The sequence below is a fragment of the Galeopterus variegatus genome, unplaced genomic scaffold (genome assembly GCF_000696425.1).
Source record: "Galeopterus variegatus unplaced genomic scaffold, G_variegatus-3.0.2 Scaffold3783, whole genome shotgun sequence".
NCBI classification, from domain to species: domain Eukaryota; kingdom Metazoa; phylum Chordata; class Mammalia; order Dermoptera; family Cynocephalidae; genus Galeopterus; species Galeopterus variegatus.
In genome coordinates, this window is record NW_007729894.1 from 58,428 (window position 1) to 76,022 (window position 17,595).

The window sequence follows — 17,595 nt, forward strand, 5'->3', positions numbered from 1 at the left end:
TACAAGGGAATATTTAGCCATATTCATAATTGGCATTGAGCAGCTCTGTGAGAAAAATTCTGATTAAGGGACCTTTATTAAAAAACCTATAGAAATAGATTTGCCATGTGTCTACACCCACTGAGACATCCAAATAGATTTACACATGCAAAAATATACACAATAAGCAGAAATGCTTCGTAACCAAACATAGTCCCAAGCACACGCATCATACAAACTTATGCCTAGCACCTCCATATCCATATGAGCCCAATTGCACACAAGTGCATCCCTCACACAAACACATGCACATGCATGCACCTACACATAACACATGCACACACACAATACACAAGTGCACGCACTTCATCGGCAAAAACACATCTTAGGCCCTGAAACTTATCAAACACACAGAATCTGCACAAAAGGCAAACAGATCTCACACACACATTTTCACGAACACATCTCACGGCCGCACTGTGTGTGACTGCATTCCTGTGTCACAGCCACACGTGATGAGCCGCAGTGCCAGGCTCTGTACTCTTCCCTCAGGACAGTCAAGAGATGGGGAAGGGGTGTGGTGGTGGTTTTCCTTTACCTGCTGAACTCTTTCATGGTCAGAGTAGAAGGGGAGAGAAGTCCGCATGATATTGGAACTCGATTTGCCTTCCCCTCCCTCCTACCCCTTGTTCCCATGGCTGTCCAGCCCACATGCCTATCTTATGACTGGTGATCTGGAGTGGGTGATGGGTGGATAGGAGCACTTTGGAGGAGGCAGAGGGAAAAGAACAACACAGGGAGACGGTGAGAAGGATGGTAGGGAAGCGGGTTTCCCTCCCCACACCTCAGCTCTGTCTCATCTCCCTCCAAAAGGCCCCCACATCCACCTCCTAGGCTGAGCTTCTGCCTGGGGAGAACCCACTTCCCCATTGACAGGGATTTGATCAAAGGCCTTGTAAGCAGGGGTGAGCTATGTGTGCAGATTGGGGCTGGAGTCCCCCGCAGTGGGCTCTCTCTGGGACCCTCTCCCAAGCAGCCTGGAGAGGCTTCTGTAGCAGTTCTGAGCCCTGGGAAAGTTGCTGCTGTGCCTCTGCTGCTGCCACCAAGTCTGCCACTCTCCCTGAGCCTCCCGGGAAGGAGAGGCGGGGCCTGGTGAGATCACCAGTCTGTAATGATGCCAATTAAGGCTCATATATCACAACACAGCAGCCTGGTCCTGAAGCTTAAGAGCCGAGGCTGGGGGAGGGGAGCCAGAGAAAGAGAAATTAAGACAGGACTGCTGCATAGGACAGCAAATGCCTCCTGTGTTGGCCACATTTTTTTCTGTCTTGGGATAAGATCACCTTTGTCTATTTCTCAGAGGCCGCATTTTTTTTTTTTTTTTTTTTTTTTATTTTATCATCACAGCTTTGTCTCATCTTTGATCCCTAAAAACTCGTTTGGAACTGGTCTCATGATAAAACATTCAGCACTAAGTTTCTCAGACTCCGTAGGGATTTTTCTCCTATTCTCGTCCCTCATCTTGTTTGTCTTTCTGCTTGCCACCCATTTCTTTTCTCCCCTCTGGCCCTCCACCCTCCTTGCCCCTTTCCACTGCCGCCTACCTCTCTTCTCCCTGTGTAGCTGCACCTTATCCATGGCTGGATCTGGAAGTCAGAAAATGTGGACCTGAATCTATGGCCGTCTGCTCACAGCTTTACCTGAGCTCTGTGCCCTTTAGTTCTTAACCTGGGAGATGGGTGTGGTGACACCTGTCTCACTGGGCTGGATTTGCAGGGAAATGAGGTGACATAGGAAAACCACCTGGCAAGGCTAGGGATCTCCCTGTTTCTGGCTCAGTGTCCCCACTTTTGAAATGAAGAGGTTCTAAACATTGTCCTAGTCCTACCACTCCACCCTTGCCCCCCTCTTCATACCCTGTGAGTCTTTTAGACTGAAGTAAATAATAAAAAAATAATAACGGTAACGGGAAGGGGCACTGGGTAGATTATATACATATATGTATATAAGCATGTATGAATATTACATATGTACATGTGCATATATACATATACATATATGTATTTAGATGAGGGTCTTTAGAATGGTTAGTCACATAAGATATTTAAAGAAAAAAGTTGACGCTTCTAGTGAACCATTTAGTGTTCACGTTTAGCAGAGGGCAGTTTGGGCACTAAGATGGAGAATGACCTCCTTAGGGCCTGATCAGATGCTGACAGGTCAGATCTTTGTCCACATGAATACCTCTCTAGAGTCCTGGGGACAGCCCATGGGATACGTTTGATTTTCAGGAGACCTCAGAATGTGTGAGCTCAGGGTGGAGAATGAATGAGCCAACATATAGTCAACTTGCCAACCCATATCCTGAAAGTAACTGTCTTCACCCACAAGGACCGAGGCTTCCGTGCACTAGCCCTGTCCCTGCCAGTCACCCGCCCCTTCACTGACTCATTACCTGGTTCAGTTTTTCATTCCTTTGTCCATTCAGTCCGTCCTCTACTCATTCACTCATCCATTTACGCATGTGCGTCCTCCTTTGTAAGGTACCTAAATGCCTGTTCATCGCTCACTCGCTGCACCGTTCATTCGTTCATTCATTCTCTCTCTTGCACATTTCCTCACTCACCTCTGCACTCGTTCACTCACTGCCTCTCTCGTTCATCTGCTGAGCACAGTGCTGGACTCTGGCACGGAATGGGGAGCACAGACAGTGCTGGCCCCATGGCGTTACCATCCAGCATGTGACAAATGCTGGGATGGGCACCTACGGGGGGTTGGAGGTCTTCTCGGAGCAATTGGCTCTTGGACGGAGGTCTGTAGGGTCATTAGTAGTGCACTCATTGAAGAGGAGTGGGAAGGGTCTTGAAAGAATGGGGAGGGTGGGGATATGTGAGGAGAAGCATGGGGATAGGAAGTGTGGGTCACATGTATGTACTCAGCACTCCCTCAGCCGATGCTCACGGAGTGCTCCCTGGGTGTCAGGCACGAATTAGACCCAGAGATGAATCGACCACATTTCTGCCCTGCTAGGGCAGCACTAACTCTGGGGAGGAGGCACAAGGGGTGAGGGCAGCCCCGGAGTGAGACTCGTCACTGCCCGACAGAGAGAGAGATCACATGCAGTAGGCATTCGGAAGACACGTGCTCTCACTCGGTGGCAGAAATCAGGGCAGACTTCTTGGAGGAGTCGAACTGGGCCCTGAAGAACTGATAGGATTTGGCTACGGGAGGGCAGGTCATGAGGAGTTTTCAGGGTCTGGGTTAAATAGGGACAGAAGCGCAGAGGTAGGGACTGAGATGGAAAACCAAGTGTAGCTCAGTCCTGTTGGACCAACCAAAGCGGGAAGGTGGTGAGTGGGAGAAGAGATTGGCCAGACCAAGGGAGACACTGAAGGCCCAGCAAATGGGTTGGACTCTGTCCTGGATGTGGGGAGCCCTGGAAAGGTTTTCCAGCAGAGGAGCAGCATAACCCACCTGGGCTCAGGGACAGGGAGCATGGCGGTGCGTGCCAACTGGATTGGAGATGAGCGAATGGAGTCAGGAAGATGAGAGGTGGCCCTGCCAGGGGAGCTCTCTCCTTCGCACTGCCCTGCGGGTGGGACAGCTGGGGACCAGAGGTCAGCAGGGCTCACTCTGTGGGAGGACAGCCTGTGGGCATCAGAAGACTGGGGGCTGAGCCGCTGCCACGTGCTGTGCTTCCCCCCAGGGTCGGAGTGTGCCACCTCGTGCCTGGACCACAACAGCGAGTCCATCATTCTGCCAGTGAACGTGACCGTGCGTGACATCCCCTACTGGCTGAACCCCACTCGGGTGGAGGTGAGTGACCAGGGATACCTGCCTGTGGCTAAGGGGGAGGGAAATGACATTACTGAGCACTTGTTGTGTCCCGGTCCTGAGTCGGTCACTTTACATATATTATCTCATTTAGTCATCACACCTGGCCTGTGGGATGGGGACTGGATCACAATCATTTCGCTGTTTTGTGGAAAGCAATTCCTCAGTGACATAAAGAACTAGTGACACCTATTGTTTATGGAGCACCTACCATGTCCATGTGCCTGGTGCTTAGCACACGAGACTACATAAACTTAAGAACAGTCGTGTGAGGAAGGGGTCGTTGTCTGCATTCTCTGGTTGTGGACACTGAGATCTCAGAGGTGACGCGATGGGCCCAGAGTGAGGGGTGGAACCCAGACCCGCATCCAAGCACTGTGGTGTCCCACGCTACCAGGCTGGCATTGTCCCTGCCTTGTGGCACTCCGTGTCATTTCCTACTTGACTTTCATTGGTGGTCCCACTTTCCTTTATGTCATCAGATCGATCGGGGCCCCCAGAGCTGATGCGGGACCCACTCTTGTCCCAGGTCTCATGTGTCACTCTGGGCACTCACTGGCTCCTCACCCTGGAGAAAGGGAGAGAAGGGGGTGGGGGCAGGCAAGGCTGGGCGTTTCTGCCGGGGGTGCTGGGAGGCCTCACAGCCTCGGGGAGCTGCCGTGCACCCGCCTGCTGCAGATCGTGCTTGGAGAGCTGGGGAGAACCCGACCCTGGGTGTTCTGTTTCTCAAACGAGCTGCGGGCACCATTGCGAGGGCTTGCTCAGCACTTGGGCGTAGGGACCTGGCCGGACCTCTCCACTCCCCCGGTTCCCTGCATTCTCCTCCCTCCCCTCTTGCCCTGTCTCCACCTTTGTCTCTCCAACTTCATTTTTTCCCTGCCTGTATTTTTGCACTCCCCGTTTCTCTCCCCCTCCTGATATCTCTTTGACCTTGCTCTGCCTCCCTCCCTCCCACACGCTATCCTCCGTCACCATCCTCTCTTCTCTCTGCCTCCGACTCTCCCACACATCCACAGACAGCCCTGTCCCCCTCACCTCCTGCTCCTCCACCTGCTCCTTGTACCTGAATGCACTTTCCCATTCCTAAACCAGAATTCCCACATGGATTCCCCCTGAATGCCCCAGCATGTGCAGATGTGCTGAACACACCTGGGAGCGTGCATGTAGCTGTATGTCGGAATCCCAAGGCAGCTGGGGATCATCCAGTACAAGTCCCTCATTGTATGGGTAGAGAAACTGAGGCTCAGAGAGGGAGGTGACTGAGCCAGGGTCACACAGGCCATAGAGCTACAGCTACGAGCCAGGACCCGTGATCAGCAGCTCCTTTGACACTACCCCCTCCCGTCCCTTAGCCCACCCGCACGCCCATGTACCCGAAAGCAGGTGGGCATTACTCATACCAGAGCAGACACAGGAGACCTCCCTGTCACCTCAGACTCAGTGGCCTTCTTGGGCTGGCCCAGCTCTCCTCCAGGCCTTCTCCGTCCCCCCTGGGTGAATTTCTACCCTTCCCTCTGTGGGCCTTGGGCACTAAAGAGTTCAGTTATAATTCACTGTGAAATAAATCCTGGGATTTGAAAGCCTGCAAGACCCCCCACCCCACCCTCCAGTCGCCCACCCGCTGCCTGCCCACCCCTGCCCCCACCCAGTTCCCTGGTCTGCCTGCCTTTATTGATGCCGGCCTACCGAGAGAACCGTAACGAGGTTCAGACCTCCACCGTCTCTGGAGGCCTCATTATCCAGGAGGAAAAAAATGTGGTAGAAAAAGGGAGGAGGGTGAAGGGCAGAGATTGATGATTTCCAGGAATAAGGCAGAAAAGCTGGCCTCTGCTGCACCCCTGCCCCTCGTGGTGCGGTGAGAGCTACAGAAATAGAGCTGCTGGTGCAGCGTTTCCAGGCCAGAGGAGGCCCAGGTAGTGCCTCTGCTTTCTGAGGGTCTGCCTCTGAGCCCCAGTGCAAAGTAGAAGGTCAACAGTGAGGCTCTGTGCCAGCTCCTGCCACCTTTGTTCCAGGGTAAGAGAGTGAGTGGTGAGAAATCACATTTAAGGAATGCCTGCTGTGATCAGGCACTGGATCAGGCATTTCCCACCACACGCATGCATGCGCATGCACACACAAACCTGCGAGGTGGGTATTAGTCTCTTCGTGTTTCCATGGAATCTCAGAGATGGAAACCACTTGCCTAAGAGAAACCGAAGAGGGACCAGGCCAGTATGACACCGCAGTTTGCTCCAGCTGCCCCTGCAGCCTCTATGCAATGTCGGATAGTACTAATGAAGGCAAGACGTTCACTCATCACTTACCAGGGATGTGCTGGCAAATGTTGAACAACCAGCTCTTCACAAAAAAACAAAGTCTGCATTTGCCACTTTCTGTGGTGTAAATATTCCCACCATGGCAGATTTCAAGGCTTCCAAATTGCTGTCACAGAACACAAAGTTGAGCAGATACAGGAATGAGTGGCTCTCTCAAGCCTAGGCAAGCCAGCTGCCTGCCACCCACCCCAGCACTTACCCATGACAGACTTTTTTATGTGCTTTCCATGTATTGATGTGTATGAAGAGACGGACAGCTGTGTAGCTGAGTGGAATATCAGCATTGACCCTACCGTGACTGGTGCATCAGAACAGAGAGCTTCATGAAGGCAGCTGCATGGTACCTTCCTCAGTGCCTAGCACACAGCAGATGCTCACTAAATGCTTATGGTGGCTGTGTCAAGTGACCAGGTACAAGCCTTCACACCTTCTGGCTGTCCTGGAGCCATCATCACTTCTCTAGGCCACAGTTTCCCCGTTTGTGGAATCATGTGGAGGTGGAATAAATGAGTAAAGCAGGCCCAGCAGATTATTTTGTATATTAAGCACCTTGGCATATTAGTAGCAGTAATATTTACTGTAAACATTTCAGAAAGACAGAAAAATATAACACCTATGTACATACTACCCAAACTAAAAAATAAAATAATACAGACACAGGTGAAGTCCTTTTCTTTTTATTGAGATATAATTTACATTCTAATCTTGAACATGAAGCTTGATACATGTTCATGTTTGTGTACCCTCGTGAAACCCCTGCCCACATCAGACAGTGGGTCTTCCAACTCCCCATAGAATCCTCCCCTCCCCATGCCAGGCAATGTCTCCATCACTTTGGTCACCAGTATTTTTGTCTCTATCACTATGGATTGGTTTTGCTTATTTTTGAAATTCATATAGCTGGAATCATACAGTATATGTCTCATGAGGTTCTTTCATAGGCATATTTTTAACTTCCGTAGAGAAAAACACTCAACTCCCTTCCCGCACATGTACTTTTGAAAGAGACAGAGGTTCAGAGAACTCTTCCTCTAACCTAACAAGTGAGATTATACAAACTCAATGATAAATGAAAATCCCCCTCAGGTTCAGCGCTGGAGCGACTGTAGGGAATGGTGGAAATTATGGTAAATTATAAAAAACACAGGATTTTTTGTGTTTGAAATCTTTTTTCGTTTTTTAATATTGGCAACTAATTTTGACTTTTGTTAAGCATGTGCATGCCAAACCAAATATGTGTGTGGGTTGTATAGGATAGAAGCTGTTGGCTTGCAACTTTTGGAAGAGATAGACTTTTTCAGCCTGGATATCTAGAGTTCAGGGGTGGCAGCCTCTCTCCCATGAGCACCTAAGGAGGATCTCCAATATGTCCCCATACTGTTTCTTGCTCAGGGATGCCGGGAGAATTTCACAATAGAAAATCCAGCTTCTATCATGAGAAGCTTTTAATTCTTAGGTACCTGGGACCTTGGTTTTTACAATGGCTTCTGGAAAAATAATGGAAGGAGGAAAGAGAAGAAGAGAGGAAAAAAGAGAGGAAGGGAATGAATGAATGAAAGGAAAGGGAAATGACCCGTTTATTGACTGTTTATGATATACAAGCACTGTCTGCTGGGCAGTTCCATATATACCACCTTGTTTTGTCTCCATCACACCCCAGTAAGGTAAATATTATCACCATTTTACAGAGGAAGAAGCTGAGGCTCAGCGAGGTTCAACTCACATAACTAATGTGGTTGAATTAACTAGCTGATTCCTCTGCAGTTCATCCTGCCAGGCTACCATCCTACACATATAAAAAAATAAACATATTCAACATACACAGACAGAGGATGCAGAATTCTACCTTGAAAAGAAGGCAGCACTGTGGGAAACCCTGCCGAGAGTCTAAAGGACAGAGGAAGAAAGGATCTGAGTGACTATTAAGTCCAATCTATTGGATGTGTAGAAGGAGATACTAAGTGCCCTAGAGGAGAAACCTATAGACAAAAAAATGCAGCTGGAATCTGTTGATTTCTCCTTCGCTCAAGGACACACTCATTCATCCACACAGTTGATCGTGTGTTCATTCACTCGTCAACACACATGAATTATACACTTTCAAACAACAGGTGTTTTTTAAGCACTAGGGATACAGAGTGAAAAATGTCTAGGCCTTTATAAAAGCTTACCCAGAAGAAGGCCAGAAGCTCAGTGACTGAAAACAAAGGCAAGATGGTGAAGATGATGATGATGATGATGATGATGATGATACAATTGTCTCATAGCAGGTCCTATAAATCAAGGGAAAAAGAGGGATTATCTTAGAAGACATTGAAGAGGGTGTCAGCCCTGAGCCTCAGGAGGAGGCTCCCTTAAGATGCTTTCTCACATGTCTTCAGCTCTGTTTGGCACCTGTCTTTTCTGCATTTTTTTATTTAGTCTCTCTGCCCCGTCCTGCATTTGTCTCAAAGCCTCTCCACCTCTCCGAACCTTGGTCTTTCTGTCATTCAAAAGAGTAACCTATTTTATATTTACAGCTTCAAGGGTTAGGGGATTTTGAAGGAGAGTGTAGTGTTCAAAGTACAGACCTTGAAATCAGACAGGTGTGGGTTTAATAGTTGACTGTCACAGCCTCTGTGTACGACTTTGGGTAGGTTGCTTAACTTCTCTGTGCCTCAGTTTCCTCTTGTGTAAACCAGAGTCAAAAATAGTACCTATCTCACAGTGATGGTAAGAATTAAATAAGATGAACACAGGGTGTGGACCATCATCCTCATATAATAGAGGGTTTTATGCTGATGAGGATGGTGATGATGATGGTTGGTGGTGGCAGTGGTGATGATGATGGCAGTGATGTAGTGATGATGCTGATGTTGATGATGATGACAACTGCAGCCAGCAAGAAAAGACAGTCTATTCTTCCTATGCACCAAGGCAGGAAGGGAAAGCCCTCTTACCAAACCTGGTCTGAAAGAGCTCTGGCTGGGCCACATGTCTCTTTGGCATCAAGAGGAGCAAGGCTGGCACGTGAGGGGCCCCGTCTGGGATCTCCCACCTTGTGGTATAAACAGCCGAGCCTTTCTCCTTCAGCTCCCACGGCCTGTCCCCTTTCCCAGTTCTCCTCGCACACAGAGGGGCCCTGTGGTGAGACAGGTGGAGCGTGCAGCCTTGAGTAATAGTGGAAAATCCAAAAGCCTTGGAAAGATAAATAGGCACATGCAGATAGTATAAAAGTGCTTTCTCTGAACTCACGTCAGGTAAACCTCAACTGACAGAAACTTGTGCAAACACAGCAAGACACTGCTACAGACGGATTAAATTAGCTCTCAAGTAAACAGGGGGAGGGATGGGCACTGAATTCCTGGTGGATCCTTACCCTGCTGTGTTCTACTTCTCGAACTTTTACCAAATGCCCTCCAATATCCTTGGACTTTGGTGGGGAACAGGCTCTAAGACTCAGAGATAAAAGTCTGGTCAGAATTTCCCAGAGAAGAAAAACAGGTAATTCTCTCCTCTCTGGACCTATGGCTGGAAAGCAGAGGAGAAGAACATAGTTACTGAGGTTACTCACATTCCTTCATTTGTATTTGCATCACATTCCTTCATGTATTTGTTCACAGTGCTTCATGCTTGACCCTGGAGGGAGACAGATGTGGCTAAAACCCAGGACCTTCCCTAAAGAAGCTTAAGAAATCAGGTCCAGGTTAACTATATCCACATCATTAACCCCAATGTGTCATCACAACAAGCCAATGACATTTTCAGTACCCATTTCACAGATGGGAGAACCAAGCCTCAAACCAGAAATTTATGAAGAAATTTCAAGTCAGAATTGCAACCCCACCCATCCTATCTCAAATCCCATGGTCTTTCCCATATTCCACTTTGTATATGTATTGGGAGAGGGTAAACATTGTTAATAGAGGCAGTAGGGAGCTAGATGGTAGATTTCACATTGCAAGACTGATTGGAAGATCATCAAGTTAGGCTCTTTGTCCAGGATCTTTAATTTAATTCAGTCTGCTCTCTGTCCTCTAGACAATGTGCTTGGCATTGTAGATATGTTGCTGATACTCTACAACAGAGGAAGACAAGTAAAGAAAATATTATCCATTGGTAAAATTTTCTGATTTTGACATGGACTCTTTTCTTCACAAAAAATTTATTGAGCATCTGCTATGTGCTAGGCACTGTAATAGGCATGGGAGATCCAATGTGAAACACAAATGCTGTGGAGCAAGGAAGAAAGGCACCAACCTGGACTGAGCCTGGAGTCACAGGATTCCCTTTGTCACAAGCTTGCCAAGAAACCTAATTACAGTTTGGCTCCCATGTAGGTTTTCCCTCGGGGAGAGAATGGGATGGTCACATGGACTTTCTACATTCTGGACCATGTGACTGTTAATTTCTTAATTAAAATTCGTCAACTGGCACTCAACCAGGAAAGCAATCACTGATTATATAGAGTTCCATGGCTGGTCCCTGACACAGTTACCTCTCACTGCAAATCTAAGCATGTGCTATTGCATCATATTGTTTGTATTGTATTGTATTATTTTTAAAGAAATAATTGTAATCTAGCGTGAAAATTGAGGCCTCTATGAAAAATAGAAAAGGGAGATTCTAGAATTTTTATGATAACCCTAGTCCTGATACAATTTTATCTTTCTAGGTTTGTCTATCTTTCTTCACTCAACTACTTTAAAAAAATATCATCTTGTTGGGTTTTATGTTATGAGCTGCCTTAAATCATTTCTGTAACAGTTGCTTGTTTTCAAATCCTGATTTCTCCATCTAACAGCTATGAAGCTTGGGGAATTTGTTCTCCTATGACTTGAGATTAATGCCCACCTCACAGCATGTCAACAATAAATAAATAAGATAATTTGTAAAGTAATTAGCACCACACATTCACTCAATATATTTTAGTTGTCATTATCATCATCATAATTATTATTATTAAATGAGGCTATAGATAAGTGTGTGTGTGTGTATTCATATATATATATATATATATATATACATACATATGTGTAAGTTCTACCTGAGGGAATTGGGAAAGGCACCACAAACATCTTGAGCAGATATTTGAAAGATAACTAAGGACTCTACAAGCGACATTCAGTGAAGGGGGAACAGCAAGAACAAATTCACTAAGAAAATGTAGGAAACCTAGGGAATTGCTACCAGACTCAAATAGCATGGCAGCAGGTGTTAGTAGCAAGCATTCTCTGCCTCTTGGGGTTCCAGATCAGGGCTTAGTTCATTCATCCTTCAGCCCACTTGCTCTCAAACTGTAATGTGCATCAGAATTATCTGAGAGGCTTGGATTAAAAATGCAGAGTCCCAGGCCCTGGCCTCAGAGATTTATTTATTTATTTACTTATTATTTATTTTTATTTTATCAATATACAATGTAGTTGATCTTCATGTCCCTTTACCGATTTCTCCCTCCCCCGTCCCTCTCCCCACTCCCACCCATCAACATCATATCTCCCATATGACCCAGCAATTCCACTACTGGGATTACACCCAGAGGAATGGAAACCATCTGTTGAAGGGATACCTGTCCTCCAATGTTTATTAAAGCACTATTTACAAAAACCAAGAGTTGGAACCAGCGCAAATGTCCATCATCAGATGAGTGGATACGGAAAATGTGGTATACCTGGCCTCAGAGATTTGAATTCGTTAGATCCAAAGCAGGGTTGAGGACTCTGCCTTTTGAATGCACTCCCACAATGACTCGGATGGACGTGGTCCCCAGCTCATGCTTTGAGAAACCCTGCTCTACACCTTTGTCCCATCTTCCTCTTATAGCCACACACACGTGAACATACATGTGCACACACACTCCCCTACCCTCATCATCCCATCTTATCCTCAACTCCACCGATGGTTAAACATCAGCCAAGAATTTTCTGAAGAGCCTTTCTGATCATGTTTCCATCCCCCAATTCTGCTTCTCCCCAGCCCTGATTCCTGCCAGGGAAATACAGACACCTACAGTGAGCACAAATATGATTTTAATCTTATGGCTCCTGTTATTGCAAGTACCTGGGCCAATTCCCCATGTAAATGCCAGGGTGAGGTCAGCACTTGGAAGGCCCAAGAAGAGATGGGGTGGTTGAATGTGTTGCCAACAAGGAGATGGCTCGCTCCCAATCCCAAACCCATCTGACCTCTCTCTCCCTCTTTCTGCAGAGAATTGTCTGCACTGCTGGGCTCAAGTGGTATCCTCACCCTTCCCTGATTCACTGTGTCAAAGGCTGTGAGGTAAGTCCCAAGGAAAGTCACTCCTCAGCTACCTGGAAACAATCCTACTGTTATTATTTTATTATTATATTAAGGATGGCTACCATCTACTGTACCTACTAAGTGTTGTAAATATACATTTAGCAGACTTCTTGGACATATGATGGAATTAGGCACAGAGATATGAAGAAACATACTCAAAAATATAGTTAATGGGTAACGGAGTTGGGATTCCAAGCCAGGATCTCTTTGCTCCAAAGCCTGTGGTCTACATAATACCAGATCTGAAAGAAAAGGAGAGAAGAAGTCCATACTGACTTAGCATCTATAACACACCAGGAATTTTACCAACGTTACTACATTTAACCTTTACAGACCCTCATGAAGCAGTTTTTTTTTTTTTTTTTAATTTCCATTTTACTGATGACTATTACTTGCAGATCAGTTCCTTCTGTCCCACGTTTTAGTCATTCACTCATTCTTAACCCTGGAAGAAATATGGATGCTTTAGACCCAACGATTAAGCTGAAGTATAAAATCCTCTTTGACCCTTAAATTCTGTGACTTCACAGTTGAGCCATTTTCTGGAGCTTGGATATGAGATTTGGCTCCATGTATCAGTGACGAGTTTGATGGGGATGGGGATCACGGGGGCAGAGTTCTTGGGATGTCAACTGTGTTCACAAGGAAAGGCTGTTCATGGCACTCAGAATCATTTCGATACATCTCTATGTCCTTTATGGTTTTTCTCAGCTGGCAGTGAAAAGGGGGCCCTAAATCCCTTCCAGGTGGTTCTCTGAATCTCTGTGGTCCACCCAGAGACCTCTGAGGAAAATGGATATGAAAAGGACTAGATCGTTCCCTAGAAAAATTTGTATTTGATGAAACTCTTAGAATGTCAGATCCAGAAAGGCTTTTTTAGACAATCTAAGCTGAACCTTTTATTTTAAAGTTGGAGAAACGGAGGACCAGACAGTGGACAGTTCTAAAATTTGATGGAATGCCAAAACTGGGAAGGCCCCTAATGTGATCTAGTGCTACTCGCTTGTTGTTTAGAGTGAAAATATGGTCCCGAGAGGGACTGGACTAGTCCGAGGTTGTGCAGAATGATAGCAGAGGTGAGGCATGAGCTCAGCAGGTCTCCTGACTTCCAGCCTGGCACTTTCTCTCCTTGAGTAGGCTACTGCCCACCTGTGAGCCATTCCCTGACCTGTAAGTGTCACCAAACAGTCCCTGGCTCACACATTTATTTCTGTGCCTCGGTTGGGAACCCCCTGCACCATCTGCTCAGGGCACTTCGCATTACAGTCTTTAAGAACCCCCATTCTCTCAAGCTTCAGCCAGGAATGTCAAAACCACGACCAAGGACCTGTGGCTGCTCTTCCTTCCGTCTCTCTGAATCAGTCCAGCATTTTGGAGAAAGCAAGCTTGGGTTACCTGGGCCCTAGTTCTGCTGAGTCAATGGTCTGAGCGGGCAGTGTGACAGCAGAATTCGATCCCTTTTTTGACTCAGCAGTGAGGCCCAAGAGACCCTCCCCTGTCAGGCTCTGAGCCCCGCCAGTGATGCTTATCACCTTTGCCCTGGCAGGGGCCCCTCATCTTCCTTCCTCCTTAGCTTAGAGCTAATAGCTTGTGTCTTGTCTGGAGCTGAAAAATATGCTTAGGAGAGAAACAAATGCTGGGAGCAGAGAAGAGCCATCAACCTTAAGTGTCCAGAGGTAGCCAAGACAGATAAAGGGTTTTAGGACTCCTGAGCCCTCTGCCTCTGCACTAAGCTGTGTCCAAAGTGATGATTAACTCACTTGTTCATCAAAGCTTCACTGAGTATCTATTATAAACCAGTCACTACTCTAGGTTCTGGGAGTAGAGTGGTTTTGTCCAAGTGAAAATAGTAACTGTGCTCTTCCTGAGTCATCTGTGATATCTTCTTGCTCCTCTTCATCCATCCATCCACCCATCCATCCATCATTTTTCTAAGTAAACATTTGCTGAACATATAAATTTTGCTCAAATTGCCAGAAATTTTGCTAGGAAACCTAGAATACAAAAGTAGATGACACACATTCCCTGTCTATAACGAACTCACGGTATAGCGAGGGATATAGACAATTAAAGACAGAGTTCTAAAATGATGCACTAAGAGCTATAACCAAAGCAAGTGCTAGAGTCTGCAGAAGCAAGAACATCCTGGGGCTGTCAGGGAAGGTATTTGGAAGGATGATGTTGTTCTTGAAGGATGGGTTGTTTGCATGAATGCATTACCAGTAGAAGTAGCAACATGAGAAATACCAGAGACGGGAGAAATGTCTAAGTAGCAGAGCTTTTCTAGTGTTGTTGCCTCTCTCTAGAAAGTCATACTTCACCCACATCTAATTAATTCTTCATCTTTATGATCTCAGCTGAAATGTCATCTCCTAGGGACACCTTCACTGATCTCCCCGAATAGATGAAATCTTCTTACTCTTTTCTTTAATAGCATCATATACCTCTCCTCCATACCTCTTATCAGACTTGAAATTGGTCAATTCGATGTGTGATTATTTGATGAAAGTCTGTATCTTCACTAGAGTATATGGTCTAGAAGGGTAGAGGCTATACCTATATTGACTCACTATTGCATTTCTTTCTTTAGCACAATGTGTAACACATAGTAGGCATTCAAGAAACAGGGGTGAGTAGAGGATGAATAGATGGATGGATGGATGGATGGATGGATGGATGGATGGATGGATGGATGGACGGATGAATGTCTATGGCTGCAGAAAATGCCACATAGGAGAGAGTAGCCAGTGATCAAACTGAAGATTTTTTTCAGGGACCAAATAATAATAATAATAAAAACCCTTCATTTATTTTTTTCTTTTCTTTCTTTTCTTCTTCAGCTACTCCTTTACCAGCTCAGTTCTTTTCATTCTTAGGAAGGGACAACTGGTCTCCTTCATTAGTCTGTTCATAGAGACTAATGGAGAAGAACATAAAGAACTTAGCCCCAAGGCTGACCTTCTGCAGCACAGAGAAAAAGAAAGGGCTTATCCTTGTTTTGTGGCTTGTTGTTTGTGCCCCTCTGCTCTATTATGAAGGTAATAATGTGTTGGTTATGGTAGTCACACAGCAGAGGCACGCCTGCATTCACAGCATGTTCATGCAGACTCCCATACCCGAGCTCAGCTCCTGCCTGTTCTTAGCTCTATCTACTAACATCTCTTTCAGACTTTGACAGGGTAGTGATGAAATGGAATCTGGCATCATGATTTGGGGGCACAAATTCTCTGTGAATGAGAATTTGGAGCAGAAATGCAAAAGCCAGGGATGCCACATGGGATGGATTCCTTGTGAACTTGGTTTCCACAGAACAGTCAGGATGGGAAGGAGAGACCATTGGATCACAGGTGGTGTGCTGGGTATGCAATGATCTTAGGCAAAGGATCACATCTTTCTGGCCAATGAGTCACTGAGCATTACAGACCCCAACCAGCACTCTAATCAGAGTGGTTTCACTTTCATCTGCTTTCTATATTATGATGTCACATTATATTGCATTTGATGGAGGGAGGGATAGGTTCATTTCTTTGAGAAATTAGTGGACTAATCCCAGCCTCTTTTTTTTTAAGTAGTGGGAGTCCTGAGGCCCAGAGAAGAAAAGTCACTTAACCAAAATCACCATGTAACCATATTGTTGGCTAAGATTTGGAGGAGTAGAACTCAGGTTTTCTAAATCCCTGACAACTGCCCTTTCTGTTATGCCAGTACAATTACATTCTGTTTCAAAAACATTACTAAGGACCAAAGGTGTTCACAGCATTAAACTAGGTGATTGGGAGACAGAGATGAACCTGACATTGCCTGTGTCTCTGAGGACCTCATCGTCTTGCACCAGCTACAAAAACATAAGCAGGCCGCAGAGTCTGGTATGCTAAGTGCTAAGATGGGGAAATACAAGTGGTCGGGGAGTTGGGGAGACTCCGGAACTTTCCCCTAAGATGGCTCTGGGTTCAGATCTGTTATGACTCAACTCTGTCACCTTTTCATCATCTTTGGAGCATCGCAGGGTTGGAGGAACACCACCCGAGCTCAGCTCCTACCTGTTCTTAGCTCTATCTACTAACATCTTTTTCAGACTTTGACAGGGTAGTGATGAAATGGAATCTGGCATCATGATTTGGGGGCACAAATTCTCTGTGAATGAGAATTTGGAGCAGAAATGCAAATGCCAGGGATGCCACATGGGATGGATTCCTTGTGAACTTGGTTTCCACAGAACAGTCAGGATGGGAAGGAGAGACCATTGGATCACAGGTGGTGTGCTGGGTATGCAATGATCTTAGGCAAAGGATCACATCGTCTTAGACAAAGGATCACTTTCCGGCCAATGAGTCACTGAGCATTACAGACCCCAACCAGCACTCTAATCAGAGTGGTTTCACTTTCATCTGCTTTCTATATTATGATGTCACATTATATTGCATTTGATGGAGGGAGGGATAGGTTCATTTCTTTGAGAAATTAGTGGACTAATCCCAGCCTCTTTTTTTTTTTAAGTAGTGGGCATCCTGAGGCCCAGAGAAGAAAAGTCACTTAACCAAAATCACCATGTAACCATATTGTTGGCTAAGATTTGGAGGAGTAGAACTCAGGTTTTCTAAATCCCTGACAACTGCCCTTTCTGTTATGCCAGTACAATTACATTCTGTTTCAAAAACATTACTAAGGACCAAAGGTGTTCACAGCATTAAACTAGGTGATTGGGAGACAGAGATGAACCTGACATTGCCTGTGTTTCTGAGGACCTCATCGTCTTGCACCAGCTACAAAAACATAAGCAGGCCGCAGAGTCTGGTATGCTAAGTGCTAAGATGGGGAAATACAAGTGGTCGGGGAGTTGGGGAGACTCCGGAACTTTCCCCTAAGATGGCTCTGGGTTCAGATCTGTTATGACTCAACTCTGTCACCTTTTCATCATCTTTGGAGCATCGCAGGGTTGGAGGAACACAGAAAAGAAATAAATTAATTCGATGTGTGATTATTTGATGAAAGTCTGTATCTTCACTAGAGTATATGGTCTAGAAGGGTAGAGGCTATACCTATATTGACTCACTATTGCATTTCTTTCTTTAGGACAATGTGTAACACATAGTAGGCATTCAAGAAACAGGGGTGAGTAGAGGATGAATAGATGGATGGATGGATGGATGGATGGATGGATGGATGGATGGATGGATGGATGGATGGA

At 46.0% G+C, this 17,595-nt stretch overlaps 1 protein-coding gene across 1 annotated transcript in view; it reads left to right on the top strand.

The window, feature by feature from the left end:
* Positions 1-17,595, top strand: part of LOC103601542 (pappalysin-1-like) — a gene marked incomplete at its 5' end in the record, with an annotated part of 41,350 nt that overhangs the window by 11,113 nt on the left and 12,642 nt on the right. Inside the window, 2 exons of the mRNA XM_008585976.1 lie at positions 3,686-3,795; positions 12,315-12,386. Of these exons, the coding sequence (XP_008584198.1) occupies positions 3,686-3,795; positions 12,315-12,386 (182 nt within the window). The remainder of the gene's footprint in view (positions 1-3,685; positions 3,796-12,314; positions 12,387-17,595) is intronic.